Raw genomic sequence first — 14347 nt, 5'->3', positions numbered from 1 at the left:
TTTCTATTTGATTGGGGGCCTTTGGAGGTTATTTGGGGAACTACGTGACGGCTTGATTCCTTTGACAAGAGGATACGTAGGCAGTCATTTATGATGCAGCCGATTTGATGGGTAGATACCGACGTTTGGAGAGTATTCGCATTCTCATTTGGGTCTCAACTTGTTGTGGATTGAGTCTGTTGTTGTGATTTTGTTTTAGTTCGTACTGGACGTAATAAGTGAGACATTTATTTTGGTTGGTGTCGGCTTAGCTTTGGGAAAACTTCACCGAGATGGAGAATTGTAGAATTGGAGGTGAAGGCGACGAAGCTCAGAAAAATTGAAGTAGAAAACGTTTTGGGTGCTGCACGGTCGAGCGTGAGTAGAGCTGCGGACGACCGTGAACGTGCACTAACACAGGAAAAGTCTCTAGACTTTTTGCGGTCGACTGCGAGTGGCGCGACGGTCGATCGCGAGACCCTGTAGTGATTTTTTGTTCTCTGCTGATTGGCCACGGTCGACCGCAACTGGCACGACGGTCAACCGCGATGCGGTTTAGGGCCTGGGCTTGGTTTCCTGTTGTGATTGGGTTTTCTATTTGATATAAATAGAAATACGTTTTGTTTAGGGTTTTAAATCGTTCCAATTGTCAGAATTGGATTTTGGGGTAGCTTGAAGGTGATTTTGAGCACAGAAAAGAGAGATCTTTTTGAGCAATTTGTTTGATGGTTTAGTTTGAGAGATTTGAGAGATTTGTTTGAGAGGTTAGTTGAGTGATCTTGTAATCTCTAATTTGTACTCTCTTTTATCTATAGTGGAAACTCATCCCTTCTTGCCCGTGGACGTAGGCAATTTGCCGAACCACGTTAAACTTTTATGTTTGAGTTTGTGCCGTTATTGTTTGATTTGATTTGCCTTCTCTCTCGGCGATTAGTTTGGTTTCTCGAAGCACATCGTTGTTTGGCTTCTGTCGCGCACAACAATATCCTCCATCTCCATATGATTCAAACTTAATCACAAAGAGAGAAGGATAAGATTTGTTGTAACACTTAGTTTCTGTCATTTGAATATATTCTAGTAAGACAATATATACATACATAAAAATAGAGATCATTTCTCTCACGCACACACCTCACTAGCTAGAATTTCATAGTTAATTGGCTTAGACATCACCACTAATTGGGCCAGCTTATATCATCAAGATCATCATCCAAAGACAAGAATGCCTCATCCAAGCACGAAAGCTCCATCCCCTCCTCATACAATCTCAATTGATCAGAATCATAGCTTGAATCATACACTCGGCATATCACCCATTTATTATCTCCCTGAGTATCACAAGAGGACGATGACGATAACAACAGCAACGAAAAAGATATTAGCATTTGATGATACTATGCTTAATATGCTAGCTATTAACAAGACTACGTTAAGAAAGAGGATACATATATATACTTGCCATTCTAGGGTTTCCTTTTCTCCTGGAAGACCTTCGACCATTAGAACTAGTACTACCATCTCTATCAACACGTTGCAATAGATGGTACTCATGCATCACCCAGCTTGTTTTGATACCATCCGCATAGAACGCAAATGTTTTCTTCACACCAACATTCTCCCTTCCGCTCGTAACTGGCTCATCGTCTGCCTCCGAATCCCAACATCCACTAGGCCCTGTTGCTCTATTTCGTGCCTTTTGACTAAAGAAGTACCAATAGTTACCTCCTTGTAGAGCTTTTCCTTCACGAAATGAAGATGGCCAAGTTTAACTAATATCGTTTCCCAAAAAAATGTTTATGTAAACCTAATCCCCGTATAAAATTTTAACTCTCAATATCTTAACTGTAATTTAAATGGTACCAGAGCAATCCTGATACATGCTAAAATACGAAATTACAATAATCTTACCATCAAGCTCCCATGGATCATGAGTGTAGAGATCAAGGCTAGGAATGATGTCTCGATGGCCAAGCGCCTTCCGATAAAGGAAATGGATGACGAGCTCTTCGTCAGAGGGGAAAAATTGGAAGCCCGGAGGGAGAGAAGTCATGATGCGAAAGGATATATGTGGGTTAGTGAAGAGAGAAACTATTCAGGTTTGGCTTTTGATGAACTTGTGTGGCATGTTTGATTGGTATTTATAGTGTTTTGCTAGAAAGATAGAGGTGAGGAAACGTAAGATGCAAGGTCTTTGGGATTTGAGTGGAGCATAACGAGGCGGCTACCAACAGAAAGTAAGAGCTTTCAATGAAGAATCAACTGAAGTCTTCTCTTATCTTTTGGAATTAAAAATGGGGGGAAAAGGCAACGAGAAGCTAGGTAGACAGTATTGTGGACTTGAGCATAGTCACTCTAGTAACTCTTGAGCGAAGTCTTTTTTCCCTTTGGGTTGGGTTAATTTCTGGTTATTAATGTAAGTCATAGTTTACAAAAACAAAAACCAATCGACATGCTTCTGCCAAACCTTTTATCCATGGGGAGAGATCGAGAAATATCATTGAAAAACGTGGAGTGCAAAGCAAAAAGCTACACACCATAATTCTCCTTTTTATACAAAATGCACGTGGACATACTTGTGTTATACTTTGAATTTTTTTTATTAAAACATGATGAAATAACTTTTATAACGATATAAATTCTTAAATAGAAAAATTAAAACATGATACTAATAATTGATTTTGTACAATAAAATTATGTATAAAGAATTGTATGAATGGTTGTGATAATTTGAATAATTTTATTACTGTTGATGTCGGATATCAAACAGAAAAATTTAATAGGGATTATGAAGAGTTTTAGGGTTCCCTGCTCTCCTTTGATGGTTGATCCTCTCATAGAAAGACTGTCCTACACACATGCAACACGTTAGAGGATCGGACTTGGTTCTTTGGTGGTTCCTACAACGATCAAATTAGTTTTGATTTGAAGAGGAGAAATGAACTGATATAGTTCTCTTGGGGGTTAGTCACCTAGAACTTTTTAAGTAGAACTGGGATAATTGGTAAAGTGAGATAATTTTTTGACAAGAACTTTTTAAGTAGAACTGGGATAATTGGTAAAGTGAGATAATTTTTTGACACTGGGATAATTTAGTGAAACAATGATGGGTAATTCTGGGATAATTGGTAAAGTGAGATAATTTTTTGACACTGGGATAATTTAGTGAAACAATGATGGGTAATTTTTAAAGTGGGATAATTTGGTAGGATAATTTGGTAGGATAATGATGGATAATATTATGAAGTTGCATAATTTGATAGGATAATTTGGTGAGGGTAATGGTGGGTATAAATTACTATTGTTAATAATTATATATTAAAAATAATATAATATTGATAAGAAAATTCTAGTAATAACTATAAAATATAATGCAATAAAGCATTACTATTCATCTCAAATAATAAAATAATTTATAAATAATTAAAAATCTAAATCCCTAGAGTGACTCGACTTCCATCATCCCACATGGCTTCTATCATCCCACATGGCATCTGCCATAGAATTTCTCCAAGCTTCTACAGCTGCTAGTTGAGTCTGTAACTCATCATATTTATCGGAGTCATCGTCTGCATCAGCAACATTTTGTGGAGCTTCTAGCGGAGGATCATAAATGTCGAAGTTCAAATCTCATAACATCATAAAGAAAGAAAAATAAGCATTTTTCAGCCATTAACTCTTTGGACTAATCTCATCATGATCGCTGAAACCATATCAGCAAATAAATAAAATATACACAGGAATCATCAATGGCCACTAAACAGATGATCGACAGATGAACTATAAATATCCCAATCAATTTACTAAGCCGATTTAATAATAATAGATATCACCATTAACCATTCAACATCTAATCATCAATGTGATCGCAAAGTTGCTTTCTAACTTATAAAAAAAACATAAATAGCCCGCATATCTTTAGCACTAACCCACCAACACTATATTCTTAACCTAAACCACTGTTGTGGAGAGAAAACTTAGATCAAACAAATAATAATAAAGTAATTTAACGTCAAAAAGCTATCAATAAAGTAATACATCTTGAAGATAATAATAAAAGATCTAATCATCACAAAAACAAAGTAAAAACAGAAAAATAAACGGATGATTGACTTCATGGCAGAGAAATTTTCTAGGTGGAGAAACTAACCAAGAGGGAGGGAGGCGGCGTTTTACTTTTTTTTCCCAATTGTATTCTTTCCAATGTGTGAGATAATTTAAGAGAGGAGAACTTATGATTATATATATAGGTAGTATAATTTGTGGGATAATTATGACCAATTATCCTAATTCTAATTCTAGTAGAATTTTACTTGACTAACGCACCAAAAAAATAATACAGTTCTAGTTCTACAAAAGTTCTATTTGACTAATACTATAAAAAAAATATCTCATTTCCTAGTTCTATATGACTAACACCTTAAAAATTTATCCCACAAATTATCCCAGTTCTAGTTTTAAGTTCTAGATGACTAACCCCTATGCAGAAGTTACATACATTTAGTCAATAGGCGATCTGCCTATTTATACCGAGTTGACGAGGGTATTTGTGTAACTTCGGCTGAGTCCAAGCAATCAGCTTATTCGACTGATACATCACAGGGTGTTGGCTGTGGGCGGCATGAGTCACCATTATGATAAATACGACAGTGACAGGGGGAGTGAGGTGCTGACAAGGTACGATGAGTCATCAGGACTTCCTAGGGCGATATAATCATGACTCCGACTGTGCATTTAATATGATTATGATTGGTTGTCTTCCGTCTCGGCTTTGCAAGAGGGCCGAGAAAAGAGTCCTTTTATCTGGACCCTCGAGGGAAACGAGAAGGAATGCCTTTCGTCTCGTCCTTTGAGTGAGGCGAGAAGTCTGTGTATCTGGGTCATGTCGGTGTGTAGTCTGCTTGAGACACATGTCAGCCAGTTGAATGTGATTAACAGTTATTTCTATAGGACAACAATAACTATTCTCATTTATAACAACTAAGCATAGAAAAATAATAATACAATTGATAAATAGTATATTATTTTATTTGTACTATTTATTTTAATTAAATTATTATAATTTATAAATATAAAATATTTTAATATAATAATTATCATAATTATTCTTATTATTGTAAATTATTTTTGAAGTATATTATTTTTTTATTCTACTGATTTACCAAAGGTTTTGTGAAAGTGAGGACGTGTATAATTAATCAGAGGTTACGAATGACTAATAAAAGATTAATTAGTGATAATAACATGATTGAAAATTATCATATTTATTAGCTCTGATTAATTAGTTGAGCGGTGATGTTGTCCGGGCGTACACGTTAGGCCGATTCCTTATCGTGTGTGCCGCTCAAGGTTCACTTGTGTGAAGGTTCTTAGGCGTTAATGGGGGGTAGGAGGGGGAGGAAATAGAAGAATGTTGTTCTTGTAGAGTATCCTTTTTTTTAAAGTTAATAAAGAGTTTCGTAACTGTAGGTAGTAAATTGGGTTATTTTGTGTTGTAAGTATAACTAATTATATGGGAGTTTAGAAATCCAAAAGCCATGAAAACTTTTAAAAAAAGGGAAAATATGAAAGAGTAGAAGCTTGAGAACCAGAGAAAGGAAGAGGGCAAAGACAAGCTTGTAAGAGGTCAGTGTTTTTGTTTATTTGGTTTGGGTTAAAAATATAGATAGATAATATATTTATTTTCGACCGTCGGGATCATGTTTGGCGATGTCTAACGACCTTGGGCAACTCTAGATCTAGGCTCTTGTAGGAGGTAGCCGCTCCGGACACTTAATGATGTAGGACGCTTAACGGAAAATCTGATGGAGGATTCGGAGAATCACGAACTACACGTAGTATTAACTTCCGCAACCCACAATACCACACGGTTGATCATCACCAAGGTATACATATCCCAGATTTTCGGGGTCATACTTCTCGAAGAATTCTTTCTGAGAAGTGGCATGAAACGATGCTCCAGAGTCTAACACCCAAGACTCTTCCTTCCTCTCCAAAAAGCATATCAATGTGTCATCTCCTCGCGAGGTGAAAGTGACATTCACCTCTGCATTTGCCTCCTTCTCCTTCTGTGCACTCTTGCACTGATTCTTATAGCGCCCCGTTTTCTCACAATTCCAATACTCGATAGCCTTCAAGCTGTTACTTGGATTCCTGGATTTGGACCTCCTGTCTTTTGATCTACCTCTTAAGTTTGATTTTTCTTGTCTATTTCCTCTAGTTAAATTTCTACCTCTTGACTCTGTATGTAATACTAAAAAAGTTATAGTTCTACCTGATAATCATATTTTATTATAATGTTATACCCTCATTATCTATTTTTAATGAATAAATATACCACTAATAATTGTTTTTATCTTTAATTGCAGGTTAATAAGGAATAAAGCCCAAAAATCCCATCTCTCAACAAAAGCTCATGGATTAAATAAAGAACACAAGCAAGAGCCAAAAATCCCAAGCCTAGAATCAAGCCGAAGAAAATAAAAAAATCAAATATGAAAACAAAATGTATTCAAGATGATTGGCCGCAAAGAAACGACAATATCTCTCAATCCGGAAGGCGGAATTTAACATATAATATATAAAAATCACCTAGCTCAACGAGACGAATCCATCTGCGGAGGTAGATTTTTGATTGGACATCGATGCTGGTATCGATACTAACGAGCCAGTTACATATCAATGACTGATTTTTGATGGTTTTGGATAAGGATTCAATCCAAGGGCTCTCATTCACTGATGTTTACTATAAATAGGGGTAGAGAGTAAGGGGTTAGGGGTATGAAAATTTTGGTAACTCCTTTTGGAGAAGAGGGCTACTCTTAATTGAGATGGCCTTCCAAATTTATAACTTTTTGTTACAATTAATAAAAAAAATTTTCACCACTTTAAAATTTTCTTTTCTTCTCTTTGTTGGATGATGAAGATGAAGATGAAGATGGAGATTAAGATTTGTTTTTCTTATTTCTCTTTTATTGCTTATTAGTTTAGATTTATTTTCATGCTTGTAATTAGATTTTATTTTCTTGTTTAAATAGCCAAGAGGCTAGAAACCTCTTGCCTTAGATTATTTCATGCTTATAGATTAGATAGATTTATTTTTTTGTATTTAATTGTTTTAATTTATTTTGTAGTTTAGATTTTACAATTTATTTTGTAGTTAGATTTTAATTTCTTGTACTATTCACCTTGAGGCTAGAACCCTCTTGGGTTTAGTTTTTCTTTTTGTTTATTTTTATTTTCTTTGATTTGCCTTTAGGCTAGAACCCTCTAGAGAATCATCATTTTCTAAGAAGTTGATTCAATTCTAGATCACCCATATCTTTAATTGAATCCGCCATCTTTACTTTCTTGAATTTTATTTTCATTCTTGATTTTCCTTTTTGATTCTTGATTTTATTCATCTCTCCTTGTGGAAATCATTCATTCATTGTCACATCCACTCTCACTTACATTTTGTGCCTATTTACACACTATCATCTTCTTAATCTCTTCACAATCACATTCACTCATCACTCCTATTAGTCACATACACAACATAAGAACCGATTTTATATTTTCTCCTACAAAACACCTTCCTCGTGGGATCGATATCTTTATACTATAAGTTGACACAGTTGTGCACTCGTAATATTTTTTGGTACATGTTTATGCTGCATCAAGTTTTTGACGCCATTACCGGGGAAGGTGCTTAAGTAGGTTTTAATTATTTTGGTTCTTTAACTTGTGTGTTTATTGTTAAGGAAACGCTTGGAGCTTGAAGATCGCGGATTGGAGAACTAGGATTTGAAGATTTGCTTGTAGGTAACTCTTCTTTTTAGAATTTTTAATTCCACCCTTTAGCTACTTCTTCACAATTAGAGACAATTAGGACTTACAAAAAAAGATTTTATTTTCGTTGACCATAATAAAATTCACCCTCCACTTTGACATTTACTAACAAGATAATAAATTCAAACAATTTCCCCCTTCTCATTTGTTTGATTGTTAACCCTAATTAAAAAAAGATTTTTTTCTTTCCATCCTTTTTAGTTGCTTTTAATTCATAGGGTTGCATTTCATATTGTTAGTAGGAATTCACCAAGTAATTTTAGCATCTTGATTTGTCACACACTTGAAAATATTTTTAAGGGTAAAACCCTATAATCAAGATAAGGTGAGGGATTTCATCACCCTTTCCTTAGCCCAAAAATCACTAATTCCTCACTACACCACCCAAGCCTAATAAAACTCATTAGATGTTGGCCCTAAGGATTCGAGCTCAATAAGGAATAAAGAATCCTTAAGTGAACCGGTTTAAGTTTTCTTGGATTAGTTGGTATCTAAGGCAAGGTTTTGGGGTGCGTAAAGCGCTCCGTAAGGAACGAGGTACTTTATCGATCTCTGATCACCCACTAGTACTATCCTTACCTGGCTAACTACCTGGGTAAAACTTTAATCTTTTCACTTTAGGAGTTTTTGGTTAGGAGCTAGTCTAGTTGAGTTAGGCTTAACCCTAGAGTTAGAGTGATTGAAAAGTGATTGATTTTGATTAGTTTTAGTTAGGATTTTCCTCTTTTTCCATTCTCTCCTCATTAAAAAAAACTAACTTTTATAAAAAAAAGTATAAAATGAAATAGTTTTGGTGTATGCAAACTTGGGTTAGGGATAATTCTCATCGTTTAATTCATTTTGATTCAATCATAGAAATGACGTATCCTAATCCACCCGTTCTTCAAGATATGTGCTATCCCATTAGGAATGCAATCCACTCTTGCATTAGGCTCCCCGAAACAAATGGAATAATTTTTAAGCTTAGACTGTATTACATAAACATGCTTCCCAAATTCCTTGGAAATGAAACAGAAGATGCATATATTTTTATCTCGGAATTTGAGGAAGTGTGTATTATGATTAAAATGAGAGAATTAACAGAAGATGTGACCAAACTCAGATTTATTCCATTTGCTCTCAAAGACAAAGCAAAAAAATGGCCGTATAGCTTACCCATAAATTCCATCACTACTTGGGAGGAATTTATCACCGTTTTTCGTAAGAAATTTTTCTCGATCCATAAAACGGTAAAGCTAAGAAACAGCATCATGAATTTTAAAATTGTCCCGGGAGAACCCTTTTGGAAGTATTTTGACCGATTTAAAGATCTTCTCATCCAATATCCTCATCACGGTTTAGAAAAATTTAAAGATCTTCTCATCCAATATCCTCATCACGGTTTAGAAAAATGGCGATTGTGCCAAATAATTTATAAAGGATTAGATTATTCTGCAAAAACATTCTTAGAATCAATGTGCGATGGGGATTTCATGAGGAAAAACGCTGATGAAGCTTGGGAGTTTGTAGAGAGTCTTTCTGAAAATACCATGCAATGGGAACACTGTGATGACCGAGTGTCATCAGTTCCCCAACCCAAGTCCAGTTGTATTTCCTTAGAGTCGAACATTGCATCTGAAGCTAAGATGGCCACAATCATGCGTAGGTTAGAAGCTTTAGAAATCAAGGAAAGAGCCCCGGCTCAAATCAATCAAGTTTCAGCCTCAGGATGTCATAACTGTCTATCACCATCTCATGTTTCAGAAGAATATCCTCTCTTAGGAAATAATCAGCCATTAGGACAGGTCAACGCTACATTCCAGCCTTACACAAATGATCAATTCTCTCCAACCTACAACCCAGGTTGGAGAAATCACCCAAACTTTTCATGTAATCAGAGAACTCACTCCGAAACTCAAAACTTCACTCTCTCTTCAAACCAACAATTTCCTAGGGAAAACACAGTTCCTTTCAGTTTTCATCCACAATTTCAACAACCCAATCTGCCGTATCAAAATCAGTCTCTGCTTCATCAAGCTGTAATTCAGACTCCTCACAATCCAGATCAGGATAAACGTCTTAATGTCTTGGAAAGGGGTTTAGAAACCATAATTAAGGTCTCCACTCAAATCACGAATATGTTGACTCAAACGTCTAGCACTCTGAATTCCTTCATGCAATCAACTGGACAAATGCTCAACTCCAATATTCAAGCTATAGCTAGATTAGAATCCCAACTTGATAAACTAGCTAGTGTCGTGAGTGAAAAAGAGAAAGGAGAATTTCCAAGTCAACCCGTGGTCAACCCTAAAGACACAGGATACAGTTCATCCTATGAAGCTCAAGTGAATGCAATCCATTCACTTCGGTCAGGTAGACAGGTCAATAATCAAGTGAGAACTCCTCCAAGTCAAACTTTTGATCCAATACAAATTCCTTCTCCTTCTCCTTCTAATGAATCTATTCAACAATCACCCCCCTCAGATGACCAAGAACCTGAACCCGAAGCTGAGCCTGCTTTTGATAGATTTAGACCAGTTGCTCCCTTTCCAGATAGACTCAAGCCTAGGAAACACTCTCGTTAGGAGGAGAAGATCCTAGAAACATTCAAGCAGGTTAAGGTCAACATTCTTCTCTTAGATGTAATTGAATAAATTCCATCTTATGCTAAATTTTTAAAAGAATTATGCACTAAGAAGAGAAGAATAAATGTTCTAAAGAAAGTCTTTTTAGCCGCCATTATCAGTGAAATGCTATCAAATCTCATACCTTTGAAACGTAAAGATTCAGGTTCCCTCATCATTTCATGTATCATTGGTAATACTTATATTGATAAGGTGCTTTTAGACTTAGGGGCCAGTGTTAATTTGCTTCCATATTCAGTCTACCAGCAATTGGGTCTAGCTGTACTGAACCCAACCAGATGTACCTTACAGTTGGCTGATAGATCTGTTAAGGTCCCTATGGGTGAGTTAGAGGATGTTCTAATTAAGGTTGGAGATTTTATTTTTTTAGTAGATTTTGTAGTCTTGGAAACACAGCCTGTTTCCAATCCCAAAGGACAGACACCTGTCATCTTAGGACGATCTTTTTTAGTCACTTCTAATGCTCTTATTAACTGTAGAACTGGTCAAATAAAACTGTCCTTTGGGAATTTGACTACTGATCTCAACATTTTTAATCCAGGGGATCAACCAAATAATCAGCCTCTAGAAATAAATTATATTCAGGAAAGATCAGAAGAAGAAGAAGAAGAGTCTGATTTAAATTTTGAGGAAATTTTTGGTGAGGAGTTAGAAATTTTAGAAATAGCAGATCAAGTCTTTGAGAATAATGAAACTCTGTTAAACATTTGCTTCTTTGAATTAAATTTTGAAGAACTCTTTCTTGATGAATTTAGATTCTTAGAGAATAATCAATAACCAAATTTTCAAAACTCAACCATGAATCTTAGGGTTGAGGAAAATGATACAGAAGAATTGGTTGTTAGAAAATAAAAATTTACAGTACAAGAGTCTAAGTTCATTAAGAAATGTAAAATGCATGACACCAATAATACCTACCTTACTTTGTTACAAGAATTACTAAACACCCCGAAATGCTTGGAATTTCACATTATTGATTATATCATTCTGAATTTATTTAAAATCCGAGGAAGAATTTTTAACAATAAGATAGGATTCAATGTAGAATACGAGCTCTTCATGTTGAACACTTCATGCTACATTGTTTGTTTTGTTTATTTCAGAATAACAAAAAGAATTTATTCTTATCTCATTTGAGAGTTTCTTTTTCAGTTGTAAAAAAAGAAAAAAAGAAAAGAAGAAGAAAAAAAAAGAAAAAAAGAAGAATAAATTTCTGATTCTATCCTCCTCAGACCAAAGGTAATTGTAGATTTTTATCAGCTGACTAAATGTAAGTGCTTTACTTCATATCTGCTTTACTTTGTGCATCATAGAGTTTGCATTGAGTACAATGCAAAATTTAGGTGTGGGGGTGGGAATTAGTTATTTTTTTCTCTTTATTTTACATTTTTAGTTGCATTTTTGTCATTTTTTTCTTTTCCTCAAAAAAAAATTATAAAAATATCGTCACTTGCCAAATTAATAGAGTTATGTAATAATTAATTTATTTGATAAATTTTAAATTTTCTAATCTCTAGTTTGTTATTTACTCAAATTTACCTTTTATGATAACTCTAAATAAATTTCTTAAGAAATAATTTTTAAAATAGTATACTTCACTTAAGCCTTAACTTAGATTTTTATTTAAAATAATAAAATTTATGCATGCTTAGCTTAGAGTTAAAAATAATTTTTCAAAGTGTCTTGACTTACATATTTTTTTAGAATATATATACATATACATATAAAAATAATTACAAAAGAAGAATGCAAAAAATGGGCACCAAAAAAAAAGAAAAAAAATATTCTTAAATTCAAGTTGATTCTATCTTATAAAGCCTAAGTTGACTGAGTAATTAAGCCCAAGGAGCATTTCCATACTTAATGACCTAAGCCCAACTGGGTTGGGATCCATTGGCCCAAAACTCGTTAATTGGGTCGTTTAGAAAGCCCGTTAAAATAGAAAAAAAATCACCAAGGAAGAAAGAGTTAAAATAATAATAATAATAATAATAATAATAATAATAATAATAATAATAATAATATAATAATAATAATAATAATAATAATAATAATAATAATAATAATAATAATAATAATAATAATAATAATAATAATATAAATAATAAAAAATAAAAAATAAAAATACTAATAAATGTTTTGTATATATAGTTATATTTGTATATATGGTCTTGGAAAATATTTTAGATCAAGCAACTTTAATATTATTTTAAACAAAGAGTTAGCATGTTCTTTTCAAAAATTTTAAATTAAATTTTTAAGTTTGGCTTGATTTTGTATTGCTATAATGAGAAGATTTTCTAGAAAATTTACCTTAAAGTTATTTATAAAAACGTTTTTTGAGTGATAACTAGCTTCAATTAGATTGTCTAAGGTTATCAAGTGAATTTAGTTATTTACTGAGTTCTTTAATTTGGCAAGTAGACCGAATTTTATGGGTATATTTACTGCAAACCCTCACGAGACTACAACTCGTCCACTAGGGTAACCTAGGGGTTTAAATGTTTGTTGTATGCGCTAAATACAACCGTGATTCCTGTGAAAGTGAGTTAGGATTTTCTCTTTCTTTCTTTGCTAGAGGACTAGCAAGAGTTTAGGTGTGGGCGTATTTGATAATCTTATTTTATTACAATTTTATACCCTTATTTTCTATTTTTAATGAATAAATATACCACTAATAATTATTTTTATCTTTAATTACAGGTTAATGAAGAATAAAGCCCAAAAATCCCATCTCTTAACAAAAGCTCATGAATTAAATGAAGAACACAAGCAAGAGCCAAAAATCCTAAGCCTAGAATCAAGCCGAGTAGCTTGTAGAAGTCGGACAAAATAAAAAAATCAAATATGAGAACAAAATGTATTCATGATGGTTGGCCGTAAAGAAACGACGATATCTCTCAATCCGGAAGACGAAATTTAATATATAATATATTATATGAAAATCGCCTATCTCAACGAGAAGAATCCATCTGCGGAGGCATATTTTTGATTAGACATCGATGCCAGCATCGATACCAGCATCAATGCTAGCATCGATACTGGTATCGATACTGACGAGTCAGTAACAGATCAATGGCTGATTTTTGATGGTTTTGAATAAGGATTCAATCAAAGGGCTCTCATTCACTGATGTTTACTATAAACAGGGGTGGAGAGTGAGGGGTTAGGGGTGTGAAAATTTTTGTAACTCCTTTTGGAGAGGAGAGCTACTCTTGATTGAGAAGGCCTTCTAAATTTGTAATTTTTTGTTACAATTAATAAAAAAAATTCACCACTTTAAAATTTTCTTTTCTTCTCTTTGTTGGATGATGAAGATGAAGATGAAGATGGAGATTAATTTGAAGGTTTGTTTTTCTTATTTCTCTTTTATTGCTTATTAGTTTAGATTTATTTTCAAGCTTGTAATTAGAATTTATTTTCTTGTTTAAATAGCCAAGAGGCTAGACCCCTCTTGCCTTAGATTTATTTTATGCTTATAGATTAGATTTATTTCATGCTTATAGAGTAGATTTATTTTCTTGCATTTAATTCTTACAATTTATTTTGTATTTTAGATTTTACAATTTATTTTGTAGTTAGATTTTAATTTCTTATACTATTCACCTTGAGGCTAGAACCCTCTTGGATTTAGTTTTTCTTTTTGTTTATTTTTATTTTCTTTGATTCGCCTTTAGGCTAGAACCCTCTAGCGAATCACCATTTTCTATGAAGTTGATTCAATTCTAGATTACCCATATCTTTAATTGAATCCGCCATCTTTACTTTCTTGAATTTTATTTTCATTCTTGATTTTCCTTTTTGATTCTTGATTTTATTCATCTCTCCTTGTGGAAATCATTCATTCATTGTCACATCCACTCTCACTTACGTTTTGTGCCTATTTACACACTATCACCTTCTTAATCTCTTCACAA

General features: G+C 33.8%; 1 protein-coding gene across 2 annotated transcripts; it reads right to left on the bottom strand.

Annotated features, from left to right (window-relative positions):
• Positions 1033-2104, bottom strand: LOC109836121 (NAC domain-containing protein 104-like). Of its 2 annotated transcripts, none has more exons than XM_020404018.1 (3): positions 1888-2100; positions 1439-1719; positions 1033-1307 (listed from the first exon to the last, which is right to left on the bottom strand). In XM_020404018.1, the coding sequence occupies exons 1-3, from the start codon at positions 2027-2029 to the stop codon at positions 1155-1157; spliced, it is 576 nt and encodes a 191-aa protein (XP_020259607.1). In that variant the 5' UTR covers positions 2030-2100; the 3' UTR covers positions 1033-1154. The 2 variants fall into 2 exon arrangements, with proteins under 2 accessions (XP_020259607.1, XP_020259608.1); XM_020404019.1 differs by having other exon boundaries at positions 1214-1307; positions 1435-1719; positions 1888-2104.

This window comes from Asparagus officinalis, chromosome 4 (assembly GCF_001876935.1).
Source record: "Asparagus officinalis chromosome 4, Aspof.V1, whole genome shotgun sequence".
NCBI classification, from domain to species: Eukaryota; Viridiplantae; Streptophyta; class Magnoliopsida; order Asparagales; family Asparagaceae; genus Asparagus; species Asparagus officinalis.
The sequence above is the reverse complement of the archived record's forward strand: the minus strand, read 5'-3'. Positions and strand labels throughout refer to the sequence as shown.